The 12,462-nt window shown below is 47.4% G+C and overlaps 1 protein-coding gene across 1 annotated transcript in view; it reads left to right on the forward strand.

Moving 5' to 3' along the window:
* NUFIP1 (nuclear FMR1 interacting protein 1) overlaps positions 1-12,462 on the forward strand; it is a 29,458-nt gene that overhangs the window by 16,111 nt on the left and 885 nt on the right. The window contains exons 6-9 of the mRNA XM_060233568.1: positions 699-791; positions 1,854-2,104; positions 10,949-11,074; positions 11,616-11,854. Coding sequence (XP_060089551.1) covers positions 699-791; positions 1,854-2,104; positions 10,949-11,074; positions 11,616-11,854 — 709 coding nt within the window. The remainder of the gene's footprint in view (positions 1-698; positions 792-1,853; positions 2,105-10,948; positions 11,075-11,615; positions 11,855-12,462) is intronic.

Here is a 12,462-nt window from a genome sequence, read left to right on the forward strand (position 1 = left end):
CAGCCCTTCAAGTCCTTGAAGATGGTGATCCTATCACCTCTCAGCTGCCTCCTCTCCAGGCTAAACATGCCCAGCTCCTTCAACCTTTCTTCATAGGACTTTGTCTCCAGACCCCTCACCATCTTCGTTGCCCTCCTCTGGACCCGTTCCAGCTTATCTAGATCCTTCTTAAAATGTGGTGCCCAAAACTGAACACAATTGTAGCTCTTTGTAGCTTGCCAGGGAAGGGCAGATGGACAAGGCAGGGGAGCACACATGAACACGTCAGCCTCCTGATGCTGCTGAATCAGGTTGGGTCGTTGGGGTTCAGGCAGCAGTTCTCTGGGGATCTTCCGCAGGCAAAGCTCTTCCCGCTGAGGCACAGCCCTGCCCTGTGGGCACAAGTCTCCCACTTCTGTTATGGCCCTGTTGGAGGTTTTTCAGCAGAGGCTAGATGGCCGTCTTGACAGCAATGCGGATCCTGTGAACTTAGGCAGATCAGGAGGAGGGCAGAGGGTGGTGCTTTTCCTGCACTGTGCAGGGGGTTGGGCCAGAGGACAACTGGAGGTCCCTTCCAACGCCTGTGGTTCTGTGATTCAGTGAACATTGCTGCAGACCCCAGCCCACCTCACTGTCCTGTTGTCCCTGGCTGTTCACTAAGGCGGGCAAGGAAATGCAGAGCTTTGCAGTGAGGCTTCTTTGTGTGGCTGTTTCCCCAGAAATTTCCCTACTTTGGCAAACATTGAAAAAAAGAAAGCGCTGCAGCTGGAGAAGGAGCAGAGAGGAGAGGTGCTCAACACTCCACAGTTTGGGTAAGCCTGGTGGGGACCACGTGGGGGCCGTGGGGCAGGGTGGGGGAAAGACGTTTTAATCTTACTTTGGTAGGAGTATTTGCAGAGGAGACGCCTTTCTGAAATGCCCTCATAAACGTGACTATACTAATGTCGTAAATACAGTTGACAGTTTTTAGCTGCAAGAGAGCTTTAACGCACCGTCAGCATAGCTTAATGTCAAATGGAATGTGCAGAAGTGTTGCGTTCTATGCCCCACTTTCCTCTACCTGAAGGAGCCTCGGAGCGGCTTACAGTCTCCTTCCCTTCCTGTGAGGCAGGTGGGGCTGAGAGAGTTCTGAGAGAGAACTGTGACTGGCTGAAGGTCACCCAGCAGGCTTGCTTCGTGGGGAGGAGGAGTGGGGAACCAAACCCGGCTCTCCAGATTAGAGGCCCCCACTGGTAACCCGTACAGCACACTGGCTTGGTTGGGTAGTGGTTTTGATGACTGTATGTCAAGCACGCATATTTCTGTGTGCCGTGATGGTTCCTTAGACAAAGAGCAGGTCACCAGTCTCTAACGCGCCCCCCCCCTCTCCTTTACAACCTTTGGGCAAGTAATAAATCCATTTGGCCCAAGGATGTTTACGCTGCAGCCTGGCTGGCAAAGCTGTGAGGTGCCTCTCCCCCAGATTCACACAGACAGTTCCTATCTGGTCCCAGAGAAGTGTGAGAAAGGGAGATGTTTTTAAATAGCCTAAATTCCTTAGTAATAAAAGAGATACTATGAGGCAACCTTTGAACTTGTGACTCAAGCTGCATCTGCATGATACCCTTTGAAGAAACCCTTTGAAGTAGTAACTATGTAACAGTGTATACGTCATTACTTCCAAGGATTGTGTCCTTGGTAAAGCTTCTGAGTTCCTACCATAAAGCCGCTTTTGATTCAACAACAAAAGACTGTTTATTGAGAAATATCAATGCTTGACGCTGTGGCACTGTGTGCTGCTCTGGATAAGCTTGAGGCATCTATGGTGTGAGTGGAGCTGATACAGTTGGCTGGAAATGACCTGGGACAGATGTTCACACTTCTTCCTCCTCCAGCAAGATGAAGGGGATGTGGAAGCCTCCCTGCCAAGGCGAGGCATCACAGCAGCGCAGGAAAGGAGGGCATCAGAGAGATGGCTTCAGGACCACGTCTGAGGGGCTGCCCGGGGATGGCACTTCCCCCCTGAACGCTGCAGGCCCGAAAGGCCCTGGGAACGAGGTGGGAGCTGGAAAAGAGTCTGCTGGGAAAACCCAGGCCTCTGGGAGAGACATAGACCCCCTCGGCCTGTTGGCCACCAACGATCCTGGTAAGACCCCCGTTGCTTTGTGTGTTTTGTTTGGGCACCTTCTTAACCAGTGGCAGAGACCCCTCCCCCCCAGCCGCTGAATGGGTTTGCGATCGGCCAGATGCTTCGCCTGCCGTGGGGTGTGGAGCAACGTGGGTCTTCTCACCCACTGCCAGGATGGGAGCCTTTGGGGAGCTGACTGTAGAGAGGCACAGAGAGCCAGCATGATGTTGTGGTTAAGAGCTGTGAACTCTGTTCTGGAGAATCAGGTTTGATTCCCCACTCCTCCTCTCCATGGAACCTTTGGCCAATCACAGTTCTCTCTCTCAGGACTCTGGTTTCAGCCCCACCTGCCTCACAAGGTGCCTGTCGTGGGGAGAGGAAGGGGAAAGCTATTGGAAGATGCTTTGAGAACTCCCTGAGATAGATTAAAGTGGGGTATAAAAACCAGCTCTCCTGCTGCTGCTTCTAGTTAGACTCGCAGGGTCTTCCTGCCCACTTGGTTCACCTGACCCTGCTGGCAGGAAGACTCTCGGGACACTGCAGGGAGACTGGCTGCCAGCACCCACCTGAAAGGAGGAGGGTGGAGGAAACAGCGGGTGGGAATGCTGGGGTGTGGGCAGGAGCAGGTGAGACAGGGAGGGAGCTGTGGAAGCCAGGGTGTGTGTGTGCGCACATGTAAAGGAGTGAGAGGACATGGGGAGCACAAAGCAAGGCACTTCCGCTCTCTGTCCTGTTTGCTTCCTTGTCCTGAGTGTCTGTCTGTATTTATTAATCAGCAGAAGGGTGGGATGTGCCCCTCACGCCACCATATTGTCTGCTCCAATGTATGTCTCAGTCTGCAAGCCCTCTCCTCCTCTCCATCCTCCATGCTTCCTAGGGCAGCGCAGGAGTCCCTCCGTTTCCTGGCTGGGCTTGAAGCAGCCACTGGCAGCCCTCTCAGCTTCCTGCACGGTCCAGCTTTGCTGTCGCCTGAGCAGCAAGAGTGGGCCCACCGTGGGCGTGGCTTTTCCTGTGGGCATCTTCTGGGGTGAACTCCCCACCTTCCAGCGCCCGGGGATTGGATAAAAATATGGGTCAGAGGTCCATCAGTGGCTATTAGCCACAGTATATATACAATGTGTGTGTGTATATATATATACACACACGTACATATATTGGCCACTGTGTGACACAGAGTGTTGGACTGGATGGGCCATTGGCCTGATCCAACATGGCTTCTCTTATGTTCTTCTGTGACACAGAGAGTTGGATTGGAGGGGCCACTGGCCTGATTCAACAGGGCTTCTCTTATGTTCTTATGTGACTCAGAGTGTTGGACTGGATGGGCCATTGGCCTGATCCAACAGGGCTTCTCTTATGTTCTTATGCGACATGGAGTGTTGGACTGGATGGGCCACTGGCCTGATCCAACATGGCTTCTCTTATGTTCTTATGTGTGACACAGAGTGTTGGACTGGATGGGCCATTGGCCTGATCCAACATGGCTTCTCTTATATTCTTTGGATATGGTCCAGGAGGGCTTTCCGCTGTGGTAGGGGGGCAACCTTTTGCTTTATCACTGCTTTACTTTTGCAGAAGCATATTTGGTGTCTGGGGAAAAAGGGGCTTCCACGTGCTGATAAACAAGGAACTAAAAGATAGCTTCCAGTCAAAACAGCAGTGGGTTTCTAATTTTTTTTTAAACAAACAAATTTTTATTGTATTGTAAAAACAAAAAAAACAAAGAGCAAAAGCGATGTCGTATTTACATTCCTACATCCTGTTTGCATTCCTCAAAAGGTTGTTTATACGGATAAAACATTGTTCATAGAACCTTAATACAAGATAGAATATATAAAGGAATGAAATAATTTAACACAACATAACATAAAACACTGGAGGGGATTAAAAAGGCATTCACTGAGCCCTTATCACAAAAGAATAATTTGTTTGTGAATGACGCGCTGGTTGATTGAAGAGGAAATTATAGGGTCCGCATAGATTTTGTCAATAATGGGGTACCAGTTAGCAATTAAATTTTGAGCTGCTTCTAAGGGATCACGAACATCTATGTCAGCTGTGATTGTATCCGTTGTGATAAAATCCCATATTTTAATGAGCTAACTGTCAATGGTTAAGTCATTCTGAGATTTCCAATTTTGAGCTATGATGGTTTTGGCCGCAGTTATAAGAGAAACGAACAAGGATATTTTGGAGGGAGACGTATTGACGGCTTGCCAATTATTGAGAAGAATGACTTCTATTTGCCTAGGGATGTTGACACCTGCGATAGATTCTGTCCGTGATATGACTGTTTGCCAGAAGGAATTAACTATTGGGCACTCCCACCAACAGTGAATAGCGGAAGCTACTTGTCCGCATTGCCGCCAACAGTTGGGGGAGTATTGAGGGTCAGTACAAGTGAAATGTTGGGGGGTACGATACCGTCTTGACATTATTTTGTAATTTTGCTGGGATGTATTAGTGGATTGGTAGGCTTCACTTTCCCAAATACCTTCCCACTGAGTTGGTGTCAAGAGAACCTCACCTTCTTAGTGGCATCTATTAAGAAGATGAAGAAGATATTGGATTTATATCCGAAGAGTCTCAGAGCGGCTCACAATCTCCTTTCCCTTCCTCCCCCACAACAGACACCCTGTGAGGTGGGTGGGGCTGGAGAGGGCTCTCCCAGCAGCTGCCCTTTCAAGGACAGAGACTCAGAGCGGCTCACAATCTCCTTTCCCTTCCTCCCCCACAACAGACACCCTGTGAGGCGGGTGGGGCTGGAGAGGGCTCTCACAGCAGCTGCCCTTCCAAGGACAGAGTCTCAGAGCGGCCTACAATCTCCTTTCCCTTCCTCCCCCACAACAGACACCCTGTGAGGTGGGTGGGGCTGGAGAGGGCTCTCCCAGCAGCTGCCCTTTCAAGGACAGAGACTCAGAGCGGCTCACAATCTCCTTTCCCTTCCTCCCCCACAACAGACACCCTGTGAGGTGGGTGGGGCTGGAGAGGGCTCTCCCAGCAGCTGCCCTTTCAAGGACAACCTCTGCCAGAGCTATGGCTGACCCAAGGCCATGCTAGCAGCTGCAAGTGGAGGAGTGGGGAATCAAACCCGGTTCTCCCAGATAAGAGTCCTCACACTTAACCACTACACCAGACTGGCTCTATGAAGGTAGAGTAGTGCAGTGATGCGGTACATCTTGGATATAAGCCCTTTGGATTTTAAAGATGAATGGGAAATTTAATTGCTCAAAATCAGTTTGAGGTCGTGAGGCCGTCTCTTGGAAGGGGGGACTGTTCAGAAAACGACAGATTTGAAAGGTATTCGAGTTTAGCAGATATTTTGTCTTCTAGTTGGGCTTTTGTCAAAATTTTGTTTTTGGAGAAAAGTTGAAAAAGGAAGACTACCGATGCAGTCTTCCAGATAGGAAAAGAAGAATGATGGGCTGGAGGAACCATGGTTGGCCCATGAATGAAGAGAGGGTGGACAGCCCTGGGGCCAGAAACGGGTGAACTTGGTCCCAAACAGTTAATGTGGCCTGCAAAAAGGGGTTAATTATAAGCCAGTGAGGGCGTTCTTTTTTCTTTAAAAAAAGATAAATTCATGGTATTTAAAAGGTGCGATGTGGGCTTCTTCGATGTGAGTCCATGGTGGACATGGGTGAGAGTATACTGTATTAACCATAGAGGAGAGTAGCACCACCTTGTACTATAGATAGAGGTCTGGAATGGCAAGCCTGCCTTTGGTCTTGGGCCTTCTGATAGTGTCAAAACGAATTCTGGGGTGTTTATTATCCCAGATGAACTTGTTCAAAAGAGTGCCATTTTTTGACCATAGTTACTGGAATGTTGATGGGGAGGGCCTGAAATAAGTAAAGAAATTTTGGGAAGATGGAAGATTTAATTGTGTTTAGGCGTTCAATCCAAGATAGAGCGAGAGAGCTCCAGGATTGGAGAGTAGACGAAGTTTGGTAGTATACAGCTGTATAATTTACCTTGAATAAGTCTTTTTAGTCCACTGGGATTGCTATCCCTAAGTAGGACCATGTTGTGAGGACCCAGCGATAGGGATAAAGAGCCGTTATAGACGTTTGCGTGGCAGTAGAGATGATAATAGGAAAAATCAAAGATTTAGAGAGATTAAAAGAGAGACCTGAAAATTGCATGAATTTGGTGAAGAAGTGGGATAGCGTTGGTAATGACGATAGGGGATCTCTCAAGTAAAGAACCATATTGTCAGCAAACAGGCTGATCTTGTACTCTGAGTTATTGATGTTAAAGCCTAGAATTGAAGGAGACTGTCTAATAAAGTTACCCAGTGGTTCGGTGGCTATGGCAAATAATAGAGGAGAAAGGGGGCATCCCTGACAGATTCCCCGAGAGAGAGAGAAATCAAGAGTTGAGACCCCGTTAATATGGAGACATGCTTTTGGAGAGGAATATAGTGCTTCAATGGTGGATAAAAATTTTGGGCCGAAGCCCATTGCTTTTAAGACTGTAAGCAGATATATGGGTTCCACCTTGTCGAAGGCCTTTTCGACATCTAGGGGTAGAATGCAGGATTCGTAAGGTTGGAATTTTCCGTATTGAATGATGTTTAGGGTTTGGCGAATATTGTCAGTGATTTTTCTTTGTGGGATGAAGCCTGATTGGTTCACGTGAATATATTGACCTATGATGGAATTCAGTTGAGAGTTTATCACAGAGGTAAAGATTTTATAGTCCGTGTTAAGGAGGGAGATTGGGCGAAATTATTTTGATCTGAGGGGTCCCTGTCCTTAGGTATGAGTATTGTCGTTGCAAGTTTCCAGCTGTCTGGCATTAGGCCGAAGTCTAGGGTGTGGTTACAAAGGTCAGTGAAGTGCGGGAGAATGTTCTGGGCAAATTTTTTGTAGAATTTCAACTGAAAGCCGTCTCTACCCGGAGTTTTATTGATTTTGGCGTTTTTGATAGCCGAGAGGACTTCTAAAGATGTGATAGGAGAATCTAAGAAAGATTCATGGACCGGGTCGAGTTGTTTAATAATGTCCTGTTTGCAAAGGAAGTCATGAATGGAAGATGAGTTCAGATTTTCAGAAGCTTATAAGATTTGGATGAAGTCCTGAAAGATTTGACGGATTTTGGAGGGAAGGGAGATGAATGGACTGTGCCCGCCGGATCTCTAAGTGGATATGCCTGTCTGCTAGTTCGGAGCGGAGTTTCTGTGAGAGAATTTTCAGAGACCTAGAATGGCTATGCCAGTATTTCTGCTTAGTGAAGAGGAGACCTTTTTTTGATGGTGTTTGATTCTAATTAGCTTCTTGCGTTCAATTGGTAGTTTTTTATAGACTTTTGGAGCCTGTATGTTTGTCTAGCACTTCCAACTCAGAGATAGAGTCCTGGAAAATTAATCTAGTTACTTGTTTCCATTTTTTGTAGGATGCATTAAGTGAGATACACTTTCTGTGGAGGACTGCTTTGAACGCGTCCCAGATTGTTGGTTTTGGAACTCCACAATTTGAATTATGGTCAAAGAAGTTCGTGATTTCTTGCTCAATCTCAGCGCACGCTATGGAGTCTAATAAAACTGCTTTGTTAAAGGACTAAGAGTGTGAGCATGGTTCTTGAGCTAGGGTATTAATTTGGCATTCTACCCAGGCATGGTCTGATAGGGTTCAGAGGCCAATATTGGAATGAGCAATTTGGGGGATCAGGGAGTTAGATAACAGGAAGTAGTCTATGTGTGAAAATATTAAACTGAGATGAAAAATATGTGTAGTCCTTTACTCCTTCGTATTGCCAGCGCCATATATCACAAAGGTGATTCTGGGTTAAAAGAGCTTGGAGTGGAGGAAAAGCGTTCTTAGGTCGTTTGGTACGAAGATGGGATCTGTCCCAGGTATTACGTACTACGTAGTTAAAGTCGCCTCCTATTACTACTTGGCCTTCCTGAAATAGGGAAAGTTTTGTAAAAACCTCTTGCACAAAAGTGAGTTGGCCATCATTGGGGGCGTATATACATGCAAATGTATAGATGGCATCCTCTAGCCGACCTTTAATAAATAAATAGCGTCCTAAGGGATCAGTCTCTTGAGCTAGGCAAGTGAAACAAACCTTGTTGGAGATAAGGATGGCCACCCCTCGGGATTTGGAGGAGTCAGCGGTCTGAAATCGAGAAGGGAAGCGTTTAGAGCGAAAGGTTGGATAATCAGCATTTTTCAGGTGAGTTTCTTGCAGAAAAAGCAGGTCAGGTGATAGTTTGTGGAGAGCTGATTGCGGTTTCTTTTTTTTTTAATAACGTCGTTAAGGCCACGGCAGCTTAGGGAGATTAGTTTAATATTGCCTGTCATGGCTCAGAAGGGAAAAGAAAGTTTTAATAAGATGGTATGCCATAAGTATTGAAAATTGAGGTAACTTGGGGTTTGTGTACAACAACCTAATTAGAACAGTAGCATTGTGGAGAAGAGCCTGCATTGTATTTTTGAGACTGGTACTGTGAATATATGGCAGTAATCTATTATGATCATAGAAAAACAAGTCCAGCACCCACCTCCATCCAGAAATAAATAATGTGGCAACTGAGAAGCAAAAGGACGCAATAATTGTCATAATATTTGTACAGGAGATCACCATAGAGCACGCATGGAGAATGCAATGTTCTACAGGGAATAACTATGTAGAGAACAGGTGTGAGCTCCTATAGCTCATATCAAAAGGGCCATTACAGGGAGAACCCATTTGGAAGTTTAAAATACCTGAAATTACCTGGAGAAGGCAGTAGATGGCAGTGAGACATCATAGTATACTTGCAGGAGATCGCCTTTTGAATAGTTCAGGGGAAACGTCATTAGAATTCGCCGCTAAAATTGAGACGGCGAAAGAAGAGGAGAGATAGAGGGGAAATAATAGACGGAAGAGAGATTTGACCACTTGGTAGAGAGAGAGAAACAGGCGGCAGAAGTGAAAACAGAGAGGTTTTAAGTGAAATAGGAAAGGGACCGCAGAGAACAATAACAATGGAGTCAACCTGCCCCCCCTCCCTCCCATAAGTGGAACTAAACCCAACACCCACAACCCCTAACAACACATAAACAAAACATATCGATTTTCATCATTTTCCACTACAGGAAAAATAACACACTCAGAACTAAATTAGTATTAACAATAGGAGGGAAACCACCCCCTCTTAATCCACAACATGTGAGTAACTGATTAGAGATCTTATCTCCACCCGGGGACTACTGGCAAATTCAAAGGAGCCCAGTTAGCTGAGTTCTCTGTGCAGGGACTTACAAAAAGCGATAGAGAAGGCAACAGGCGGTTTGCATTGGAGTCGGTTCGTCTAATGGAGGTTTGAAGATGCCTGGCTTGTCGGGGAATGGTGAGTTTCTGGCTCCGAACGGTCGAAGGAGGAGGCCAGGGAGTTGGGCCGCTCCAGATGGAGGGCGGCGAGTAGCTTTCTTCCGGAGGTGAGGTCTGTAGCCGTCAGGCGCTGGCTCTGATGCACGACCAGTATCTGCGTAGGCAAAGACCAGCGGAATCGGATCTTGTGGTCTAAAAGGCGGTTGGTAATTGGACGCAGTTCCTTGCAATGCAGTAAGTTATCGGGAGAGAAGGACCAAGATCTTTTTGCCTTTGAATAAAAGGCCTTTGTTGGAGGGTGCTTTGGCTAAGATACGATATCCCGGGGAACTTCAGCGGAGTGCTGCATAAGGGGATCCAGGCGGTAGGCTGCTTTGATTACTGGCGCGACGTCATCTTCCAGATTAAGGGTGGAAGCTAGCCAGGTCATAAGTAGAGTTTGAACTCCTGGCGCTGCTTCAGCTTTTTCCGTCATCCCCCTGAATTTCAGATTTTGATCTCATAATTTATTGTCTAGGTACATTATTTTTTTCTTTCGCCCACAGCTCAGCTTGGGATAGGGTGACTACGTCTTTCTGGACTTCAGAGGCCATCTCATATGCAGAGTTGGTGGTTCGCACCACGTCAGAAAGAGTTTCAGTCATTTTTTAAATTTCTTTTTGAAGGGGGAAAATAGCTTGTGAGATACGGGCAGAAAAGATTGCTTTCTAGTTTAGCGATTGAGTCAGGAAAAGTCTGGCTAGACAAGACAGAGTCCCCGTTGGCCGAAGGGGAACTTTCGCCCCCCATTTTCTCAGATGTTTCTTGGGCCCAACAGGAGCAATGGTGCAAATTCCCTGGTTGGAGGTATTTGGTCCGATTTTGAGATGCCCTAGTTGTTCTAGACCGGGGTAGGGAACGTTGGCTCGCCAGATGTTTTTTTGCCAACATCTCCCATCAGCCCCAGTCATTGGCCATGCTGGCTGGGGCTGATGGGAGTTGTAGGCAAAAAAAATCTGGTGAGCCAACATTCCCTACCCCTGTTCTAGACTTACCTAGGTTTTTTTGACCATAACTTTGAGTCAGGATGAAGTCCCGGGGCTGGAGAAAATGTGATGTGCGTGGATTGAGGGAGCAGTTCTTTCAAGCGTCGGCCATTGACCGCTACGTCCCGCCCCTTCTCGGGTTTTTTAATTGGTAGTGCTGTTGGGTGGTGGTGGTTTTCATTACAATGAAATACTAATTGCACAACAGATATCAAGCTGAGTCCGGCCCCCCTCCCACACACACACACACACACAGTTTTTGATATAAGCTAAAGCTACGTCTTTTCAGCTCATCAGGAGCTCCCAGCAAGTTTGTGTTAAATGCTTCTTTTTGAGGACAGCGTGCTTAGCTGCGTGCTGAAAATTGTATGGATTGCTCCCCCGCCCCAATCATAAGCTTCCATTTCTTGAGGGTCAGAAGGGGAGGCTCCTTGGAAGGGGACATGCTGGTGCTCCATAGGCTTTCCTGGCCCATCTTGCTGCTTGGCTGATCCCTGTGGATTTCGTCTCCCTGCAGATTCAGACAGAGAAGCAGGACCTGCAGAGGATGCTGTGTGTGTCATTCCCAAGCAGATAACTTCCGCTTTGAGCTCCCTGGTGGCCAATTACGGCAGCACGTCAGGAAGTGAGAGCGAGGAAGATGGTGAGTTGGACTGCGACTGCTTGTCACTCATAAAAGATGCACGTCGGGATCCGCACCTTTCTGGGGGAAACTCGCTTGGGCGAAGATGCTGGCTGGCAGTGTTCCCTCTAAGCTGAGTGTTCATGAGCCAGCCTCCGGCTTACACATTTTTGTCTTCGCTCAGGAAGGATGATCCCAGAGCACACTAATGTATGCAGAGCTCACAACTTTAATGCCGGGAGCTCAGAAAATAGAATTTTTGCTCACAAGACTCTGGTGGCTGGTAACCAGGAGCTTCCCAGCCTTCCTGACCAGAAAAACGGGGGAAGCTAAATTATTGCTGGAGGGTGGGAATGGGTTTTTCATTGATGCAATCTGCTTAACTTGCACAAATCTGACCCTAAATGCTAGTTGTTAGTTGTAGGCATTCCATTGGCCAAAACTGGCGCCTCCTCCCTCCCCCAACATGGTGACAGCTGCCATTCTTAAAGTGAAAATTAATTTGATGACCGCTTTCAGCCCTGGTTATTTTACCAGCTATGTTTTTGCACTTTTTAAATAGAAGAGCCCATTCAGACTGCAGCAAAAATACTTGCGGAAAATCAGGCTGTTCTCCAAAGCATCCAGCAGCCTTCCAACACCCCCCTTGCCTGTAAAGACACAGATCGGAAAGAAGCCCCTCTCTGCGGAGCTGAGAAGTTGGGGAAATCAAATCCACGCACGGAACACCCCAGGGGTCCAAGCCGACGGAGGAAAACACTTTGGGAGTTGCCAAAACGCCGTCCGACGCTGCTGGAAATGGTAAAACTACCTTTCCTGATTCAGACTGTTAATATAAATCGTGCATAACCATTTTAATGTGATGTTCACACTGTCGGAGGGACAGTGGCTCAGTGGTAGAGCATCTGCTTAGTAAGCAGAAGGTCCCAGGTTCAATCCCCGGCATCTCCAACTAAAAAGGGTCCAGGCAAATAGGTGTGAAAAACCTCAGCTGGAGACCCTGGAGAGCCACTAAAGGGGAGGGACAGTGGCTCAGTGGTAGAGCATCTGCTTAGTAAGCAGAAGGTCCCAGGTTCAATCCCCGGCATCTCCAACTAAAAAGGGTCCAGGCAGAGAGGCGTGAAAAACCTCAGCTGGAGAGCCGCTGCCAGTCTGAGTAGACACTATTGACTTTGATGGACCAAGGGTCTGATTCAGTATAAGGCAGCTTCATATGTTCATATGGTCCTCATGTCTTTTGCTTGTGGTTATGGATTGGTGTTCCCAGCTAAGGACCTCTGACCTAAAAGGATTTTTCTGCATCCCCTTTGGAGAGCAGAGTTGACTTTCTGCGTGGCTGTAGGAATAGTCTTGGCCAAGGCGAAGAAACCCGCGTAATCTTGCTGGGTGACCTTGGGCCCTAGTTGTTC

The sequence above is a fragment of the Heteronotia binoei genome, chromosome 3 (genome assembly GCF_032191835.1).
Source record: "Heteronotia binoei isolate CCM8104 ecotype False Entrance Well chromosome 3, APGP_CSIRO_Hbin_v1, whole genome shotgun sequence".
NCBI lineage: Eukaryota > Metazoa > Chordata > Lepidosauria > Squamata > Gekkonidae > Heteronotia > Heteronotia binoei.